Source organism: Pipra filicauda, unplaced genomic scaffold (assembly GCF_003945595.2).
Source record: "Pipra filicauda isolate LSUMZ 115617 unplaced genomic scaffold, ASM394559v2 scaffold183_size1465899_pilon, whole genome shotgun sequence".
Taxonomy (NCBI): Eukaryota; Metazoa; Chordata; class Aves; order Passeriformes; family Pipridae; genus Pipra; species Pipra filicauda.
In genome coordinates, this window is record NW_024104291.1 from 205,742 (window position 1) to 214,433 (window position 8,692).

An 8,692-nucleotide genomic window follows, 5' to 3' on the forward strand; every position below is an offset into this window, starting at 1 on the left:
CTCTCATTCTCTTCTGTCCCTCTGGACTGGTATAAACATTGTGCCAACTTGTAGGGTAGGATAGTTCTTAACTGTGAGCTAATAAGAACATTATAGCGTGGAGACATCAACATCCTCCCTGCCCTGGAACTTGGGTGCATTCACCCATGTGAAGAGACAAGCCCCTTGTAGGCAGGAAGATTACCTCTCTCAATATCAGCCCCATGCCTTTAAAAGCCCCAGCAGTCCTTCAGCTGGGATGGTTAATGGTAACAATGCCAACAGCAGCAACAACAATGCAGTTTTAGCTATATCTGATGCGTGTTTGAAAGCGTGGGGGGAAACCTGTGTATCACAAAAATGTATGAGAGATTTATAAAACAAAGGTAGCCTTCAAAATACTTGCCAACCTTTGGTGCCTCCCCTTCTGTTCTGACCTCTGGTCTTGCAGCAACCCACTTTCTCCTTCCCCTTCAGAGGCTCTGCTCATTATCACTGGCTATGTCTGAACAAGTGGTCTCTTCTCTGCCAAATTCCTCCAATGTTTCTTCTATGAATCAAATCTGACTTCCATTTCTGCGAATATTTAGTACATATGTGATTAAACAATGAAATTTCTGCTCATAGGAACACTAAAGAGTCAGCACCAGGGAGAGGAGAAAAAACTACTCGAACCAGAGGACAATGCTGGACATGAATACATCCAGGCTGAAACCCCCCTGAAGGGACAAGTAGCAGGGGACTGGACTCCATGACCCTGAAGACCCTTTCTATCCTGACTTCCAAGTATCAGCATATGGGAGAGAAAGAGAAAGCAAGTGGGGGGAAGACATGCTTGTGTTTACAAGGGTCTGGAGTGTGTTTTTGCATTGTTTCATGGTTATCTGTTTGTTATGTTGCAAAGTCCAAGGGCACTGTGCACTGAGCTGGAGTAATGCTGTGTGCAGCTGTGGGAATGATGCAGTGTCCTACTCTTCAATGGGCACGTTCTGGGTGTTGTTGAGAGCTTCAGGAGCTTCAGGAGCTGTTTCCAGCTAGGAACAACATTCCTCCAGCCAATGCCCTCATAAGGGGTGCCAGACGCCCTTGTGTACAAGGAGATGGCAGCCATGCCCAGTTTCCCATGCTGTACCAATAGCCATCCCATCCCACTTGTCCTGTTTAGTGTGTTATCAAAAACCAATCCTGTGCAGCTATTCAGATATGCCTGTGCCTTGTTTATTACTGCAAACTGTGGGCAGATGAACCAAGTAAGACTGGGGCTAGTACCGTATTCCTCTGCTCTGGCCCATCCCCACAGTCAGGGGAGGAAACTTCCTCCCAGAAATCACAAGCCCCCATTTCCCACACCTCGGGTGACTGGGGCCTTGAGGTATATTTGCCACAGTCCTCTTGAGATGTTACTTTCTGCCCAGGAAGGAGACACCAAGAATAGCACAGCCACTACCTCCATAGGGGATAGGCTGTAAAGATAAGTGTATAAGCATTAGTGAAATGTTCACTATATACCCAGTCTGCAAAGAAAGTAAAATACCTTAGGTTGAAAAAATAATGATACTACATAAAAATCATCCCCCAGGGAGTTATTCTTGGCATAGACACCTAAAGCATTTGAGGTTTAATTACTTTATAATGCCAAATTAAAGAATATCTTGTAACAAATAATATGAAGTGGTATTTGAGAACAGAAAAAGTGTGGTTAAAAAATCTCTCGCAGAAGAACTAAATTCCTATAGCTGAATCACATGGATTAGCTGAACAGTCCACTCTGAATTTAATCTGCTTTAGATTCAGAAGAATCTAAACCTAGGATGTATTCTGAATGCAGTTTGTGTTTCTCTGCATGTGCTCATTGCATTTATTCTCCTACTGCACAGTGTCACCAATTGTCATGTTTCAACAAGTATCTTCAACTCAGTGTTAATCAGCCTTTAAGCAAAAGCCAGCTGCTGGATTTTCTAAACTGCTCTTTTAAAAAATGCTACTTTTGCTGGTAGCTCTCCAACAATTTCACTGAGAAGGACAACAATGTTGTACAGGCTAATATCGAAAGTTGAAAGATAGAGATCCTTTTTACGTATCTACTTCTCTTCCTGTTTTTTGAAGTATATTGGGTCAGCATTCTGTGTCCACTTAGGTCAATTACGAGTAATGAATGGGGACGATAGGCTTGCCAACAAGGAAGGAAGCATCTCAAACAACTTTTGCATTTACATCACAGATTTTGGGTGGTATTCCAAAGTACCTGAACACTTTATCTGCCTTGATCTGCTGGGTGACATTGTTGGCAATTCAAAATTACAAGTAAAAAAATAAAGACAGTTTAATAGGATAGTGCCAGGTTGTCCCTGATGACATGTCAATCCTTTGGGTCAAATTTTTCTTCCCTCACTCACATGGTACCAAAATAATGACAAAATTAGATGCTCATTTGTAAGACCTTTATTTATATAAATAATATGCACCATATCAAACAAATATACAACACCATGTTTGCAAATTAATGCTTTGCAAAGAACTCTCATTGCTATTCCTGGTCGAAATTTCTCAAGCTGAGAGTGCCTCAGGAGCCTGAAGTTGTAGGAAGCTTGTGATGCACCCAGTTGTGACCTCTCCTAGCAGGAGAAGGCACTGTGGGAGCAGGGCTCTCCACTGTCCTCCTGCAGCTGGCCTGTCACCAGAAGAGGTGTTCTGAGGAGCAACCCAGGAGCCTTCAGCCTTACCCAGAAAGAGGAACAGGATGGAGTAGAGAACTTGCAACCATTACAAAGGAAATGACAGAGCAAACCTAGAGTGTGGGACACACTAGCCTTGGCAAAGCCTAAATACGTTAGACTGCAGAGGACAATCCATCTGTAATTTAGGTGGTGAGCAGTCATGTGCTGAGAACTGCTATCTTCAGCTTGTACAGACTGTCCACCAGATCAGGTGCTAAGGGGGTCCCCTAGTGGAAACATAGTGATTGCCAGGCAGGAGGATAGTTTGATTTTTGCTGCTACAGAACATATCTGTCTACAGGCTATAGAGCTTTGCTTAAGCCATGTGTTTTTTCTGGTCATCTCTCAGTACAGTCACCAACTAGACAGCTGGCCACATTACGGGCAGTAAAAGGTGAAAAACCAGAAGACTGTGGGACTGTAAAGGTGCCTCCAGCAGAGGACAGTTGGCTAGGGAGGGAGCATATTGCACATCTGATCTAGATGGAAATGCTTAGGGGATGAAATGTATTCCACATAGTGAGAGGAGTGGTGCTCTCACTCACTCTCATGGGAAAACCTGCTGGCTTCCAGTGAGGAAAGATGAGCTACCCGGGCTGTCCAGGACTGACTTCAATACTCTCAGCTGCGCTTCCCAGTAACTGGCCAACTTTGCTGTTAGCACATAGGCTATATCACTTCAATGGTGATGGTTTTTAACTTCCTACCCACATTCAGAAGGACAAATAAACCATTTCAGAGGGGAGGACACAGAGCAGCTCAGTGTAGTGCAGCTCTAAGAGCCAAGAGACATGCTCCCTGAAGCCCTCATGAAATGCGTAGATCAGTGCAGTGCCAGTGAGAACACAGCCATACAAATGCCTTTGCAGGCTGTCTGCTCCCACTTGGGCAAGGCTAAATCAGAACTACATTTAGTGGACCACCTGAATTAGCTCTGCAGGGACTGAGGGAGGGCAAATTGCTCTCTGGAACTGCAGTCCTGGCTATTCCCAACTAGCAATGGATAAGGTGTGATCCTCGGGAATGTGTCTTCAGAAGACAGCCTAATTCTCCTTGGAAATTAAAAAGTAAGGGTAGTCTTATCTCTAGACACAGAGCTGAAAGGAAGAGAGATGTAAAGAGAGAAGAAGGGAAAGATTTGTTCTAAGAGAGAGAGTTGGAAATCAAAGAACAAATGTTTGTGAAGTCTCCTGGTTGCTGATGACTTTTACTTCAAAGTCCCAGAGTTTTAAAGGCATCTCGTAAATCATCTACTTCGTACAGTGGCTGCAGGACAAAATATAAGTGCTAGGTCAGTTGTGAAGTGAGCAGGAACCTATGAAGATGGAGAAGGAATGGCAGGAGATGGGATGAGAGGTGGCAGAAGAGGAAGAGAATGAGGAGAGGAGAGATGAATGAAGTTGGGGAAAAAGGCATGAGGGACATGGAAGATGAAGACAAATAAATGAATGAAATATCAGGGATGGGCAGTAAGAGCTGAGAGGAACTGTAGTGAGAAAAAGAGGAATAAGCTGAGGGAAGAGGCACCAGAAGAAGGAGAATTGGCACTCACCAGGAGGATCCGTCGAAGTTTCCTGGAGAGATGGACAGAGTTTTCATGCAGCCCTTCCCAGCCTTTGAAAGTCTGTTCCCTGTTCTCCACAAATGTGTTCCAGCAGTAGAAGAAATCTGTGCAAGGCAAAGGGAAGTTACAGGGTGCTCAAGAGGACACTGACCTCTCCTAGGATCACTAAATCATCACACACTGCATCATCTTCTGTGGTTCCTTGTCCTGCCTTCTCCCACCCTCCTGGGTCTCCCTAACCCCCCATAGACCTCCATCATCTCTTTCTTGCCTGCGCATCTCACCTTTGAAGGTCATGATGGCAATTTGTGCTCCCGCCTTGTGCAGGCGTCTCAGCCCCTCAGGCTCTGCCTTGCGGTCCTCACAGAAGTAGAGGCGGGCCGTGAAGATGCGCAGGGTCAGGTTGGGGTAGGAGCGCAGGAAGTTGGCCACGTGCTGGGCACAGTCATAACAGGGGCTCCAGGATGTGAACCAGGTGATACGGTAGCAGCGGCCGGGGTCCAGGTCCCAGGCTGCAATGTAGCGCAGGAAGAGCACCTCCACGTGACAGCCCATCTTCATGAAACAGGGAGAGGGGCAAGGTGTGAGGTGGCGGGGAGGGAGAAGGGTGTAAGAGGGGTGAGGTGTGAGCTGGATGGGGTGTGAGGGGAGGAGAAACACGGCGGGGGGCATGTTCGAGGGTCAGCGCACAGGGGGAGAAGGCACAGTGGTACGTAAGTGGAAGATTGGCTAGAGAAGCACAGGAGCACACTGATGTGAAGGGATGTACAAGAGGAATATGTGGGAGCTAAGCAGAAAAGTAGGTAAAGCAGGAGGGAGTATGGATGTCTTGCCTCGTGACACACTTGGTGGGTAGCACAAAGCAGAGGTTTACCTGAAGGCTGCATCCCCCAAACAGCGTGTACTGGTACAGCACCCACACTTGTGGACACGTGAACCAGTGCCTGCATTGCTGTCACAGCCTTCCTTTGCCCCAGGTAAATTGGAGCTGCGTGCACCTCAGTATGGATGTAAGAACAGGATGACAGGATGTTCCCCATACCTGGTTGCGCAGGTATCCAAAGTCCAGGGAGCACGATGTAGCACTGTCACGGCGCTTTACAACATAGCAGAGGTAGGTTTCACGTCGGCCCTTGGCCCAGCGCAGGTTCTTGAAGTTGTAGAGGAAGAGTTTCCTTTTCATCAGGAGGCTGCAGCAGAAGGCCAGAAAGAATTTACATTAGCCCCACCCTGGAGCCAACAGTTTACCATGCCTGTGTTCAGGGCTCAGCACCAAAAATATCCTTCTCATATCCAGGCCTCTCAGTACGAGAAGAGTGTCAGTAATTTGCATGAAATGTGGTAGGGAAAGGATGCAGACCTGACTGTGGGGATGAAGCAAGTGACTTTGTGAGTGGAAACAGTAAGTGAATTAGTAGTGATTAGTCAAACAGCAACTATGGCTGAGTAGAGTGTGAAAATATCTGAAAATATCCAGAAGATGGACACCAATGAGGGAGAAGGATGAAGGTGCCTGAGAAGACCTGTGAAGTTAAGAGGGTCTAGAGTACAGTCATCAAGAAATATTATTTTTGCTATATGAAACCCTGAAAAACCACTGGGGAAAGAGATGGATCAAATTAAAACCTCTTCAGAGAAGTATGGGCTGAATATCTTCCAAGCATTGTCCAGGGCATCGTGCAGGGCTATGGGTTAGGGGGTCAGGTAAGATGCCATATGCTAGTGGATGGAATGCATAATGGGTAGGCATGCTGACACCTCTCCAGAAACAAGTACCATTTCCACATTAGTCAAACACCAAAACTGGTGTGGGCCTGCTCCTGTGCCCAGGGATCCTGTGGTGGAGAGGCAGCAGGAGCTTGGGGAGGGTAAGGTAGTCATGAGCCATATCTAACAGCCTCCGTGTCAAGTGGAGGCACATAGGCAGCTGTGTTCACTGAGGTGAGATGCTCACCTCCCCCGCAGCAATGCAAAACAGAAGTGAACAGGTTAAAAATAATCATGTCCTTTGTCATCTTTTCCCTCTGACAAGTTGATGTTCAGTAGGGAGATGGGGTAAGTTTAAGAGATACCCAGCTGGGTTTTCTGGAAAGTCTCCAGTGAGGTGGAGAAAAGGGGAATCTGGGTTTGTTAGGAATTTAAAACGGATTTAAATCTGGGAGTCTAAGTCCGAGAGTCTATACCTTTCTTCTGTTTGCCAGTGTCACCATAACATTTGATCACTGCAGAGTACTTAATCTCCAGCTAACAAGCATCCTCTCTGCTTCTCCAGGAGCTTCTGCCCAGGAGCTTCTGTCCCTTGTGCACCCTCACACCTGGCCACTGTGTCACAGGTGCTCATTCATATAGTCATGCACATCCTCTTGCATTTTGTTACCTAGTGCGAGTGCTTTGCTCTCCTGTCACACTCCCTATTGCACCTCACCCCACATCAGAGACACATTCTTCCCTCAGGCACCCTTGTGACCCTGATTGTCCCACAGATAGGCAAGAGACCTGCACTTTCCTGCCACTGTCACCCTCACCTGCAGTGCAAAAATACCTGTCCTGCTCACTCAGAAAGAGCAGGAGCTCACATATTCTGTCATGCCACTCTTTATACAGATATGCTCCTGGAGAAGCAGATCACATGGGAGTGTGTATCCTGTTAGGAGAAAGCCCATAGAGAAGACAAGGCTGTGCAGAGCCCTGCACACACTCAAGAGGGCAAAGCATCCCTATTAAGCATTTCATTCAGCCAAACAACAGTCTGAGGCAGTCTTGGAGGTCTGTCCTGTGAGCACTGCCACAGTCCTGCTCTGTTGGGTTTGCAGGTTGTGTCAGGAGTAGAGCACAAACTGATCGCACTCCATTTCATCACCCCTTTCTCTGGCAGTTCACGTTGCATGTGTGTTTCCCATACTCACTGTATGTTCTTCATCATCTTTCTCCCACTTCGAGAAAACCCCACTTCCTACCACCTTAGATTCACTCTATTTCCCTGCCTTTCCCTCATTCTTAAGTACAAATACTTATGAATGAACATGTGTGTATATTCCCTAACACACACACACACACACACAACACACACAACACGCACACACACATACATACACATTGGTCTCCTCACAAAATTGTCAATCAAGACAAGAGGCTTCTAGCTCTTAGGTATATGTTATTGCAGGGATGTGGAGAAGACTGTCACCCATAACAGAGATGCTGGAGAGGGGACCCCTGTTCGGTGGTGACTTATCCTCAGGTTGTTCAGAAAGGATAGCCCGGACAATTGCACAGGAAATGAGCAGGTGTGATAGGCCAGAAGCTTGCAAAGCTCTTACTTGAGGTGTGCCACAACTGCAGAAAACAGAGCAGAGGCACTGTGCACAAGATAATTACTTGCTGAAGAAACATGTAAGCCAGGTGAAAAACAGTTACGTTAATGTTGATGTTTCATTAAAACCCACATGGAAAAATGCATTTCATTACATCAAAAACATCAGGGAAAACAGGCTTTCCTTTTTTTTTTTTTTGGTGTAGTTTTGGGCAAAACTATTTGTTTTCAAAATGCTTCTGATTCTTCTTCTAATTGTCCCTGTTCTCACTTCATTCTATTTTTCTCTATTCAATGGTTTTGCCCCTGCAGAGCAACATGTGGATGCAAATAAGAGTGAAGAACAAGAAATGATGCCAAACCACAAAAAAAAAAAAAAAAAAAAGATGATCACTTAGGTCATTTTTCAGTGTCAGATCAAAGTGAAGACAATTTTGGATCACAGAATTTTGAATCACGGAAGAGAGTTGCTCAACTAGAAATATTCATTAACATCAGTTCTTTTTCTCTCTTTCCTCTGGAGTTCACCATCCCAGGGTTTTTTTGCCAGGGAGGATTTCAGAATATGGCTGGTACAAGAAGAATAATGAATGAACAGATGTTGTGGGGAGCAACTGAGCAGATGTGCAGTTAGGTATAAACTGCTGGATACACATGCAACTCCTAGCATAGCTCAAGGGAAAGCAGCAAGGACACAGGAGCTGTGATTATACCTGGGCACTGAAGAAGCAGACTGAACAGTGATCTTCTCAAATAAAGATTCTTCAGATTAGAGTGAAGCCCCCCCCCCCCCCCAGTGTGTGAATAGTATGCAATTGTGGAGAATAAGTGATAATTAGCTCACAGAGTAATTGCAGTGCAAGTAGAGGACTGAAGTGCTTAAGCCACAGATAGGATCTGACCATCCTTCTGTTATCAGTCTTTGTTTCTAGAAAAGAAAAACAATGAAAGGAACAGAGAATAGCCACAAGAAAGAAATGACAGAAAGGGAAAAGAGTACAGGTGGCAGAGAGTCAAAGAGAAAGGACAACAGAGACACAGAGATGCGAGGTGCAAGAGCAGGACGGAGCAGGGCTTTAAATCAATGAGTCAGGTGGGAAAGGGAAAAGTATTGTGAGCACC

General features: G+C 45.8%; 1 protein-coding gene across 1 annotated transcript; it reads right to left on the reverse strand.

The window, feature by feature from the left end:
- Window positions 1-3,846: 3,846 nt before the first annotated feature.
- AICDA (activation induced cytidine deaminase) lies at window positions 3,847-7,183 on the reverse strand. Its single transcript, XM_039380020.1, has 5 exons — window positions 7,167-7,183; window positions 5,303-5,450; window positions 4,545-4,815; window positions 4,249-4,364; window positions 3,847-3,962 (listed from the first exon to the last, which is right to left on the reverse strand). The coding sequence occupies exons 1-5, from the start codon at window positions 7,181-7,183 to the stop codon at window positions 3,909-3,911; spliced, it is 606 nt and encodes a 201-aa protein (XP_039235954.1). The 3' UTR covers window positions 3,847-3,908.
- Window positions 7,184-8,692: the final 1,509 nt, after the last annotated feature.

What these genes read in the sequence shown, in the direction of transcription:
- AICDA (XM_039380020.1), bottom strand. An exon ending in TTGGATACCTGCGCAACCAG is followed by an intron (nt 4,816 to 5,302) that starts GTATGGGGAACA and finishes TGTTTCATGAAG; the next exon opens with ATGGGCTGTCACGTGGAGGT. An exon ending in TGCCATCATGACCTTCAAAG is followed by an intron (nt 4,365 to 4,544) that starts GTGAGATGCGCA and finishes TGCCTTGCACAG; the next exon opens with ATTTCTTCTACTGCTGGAAC.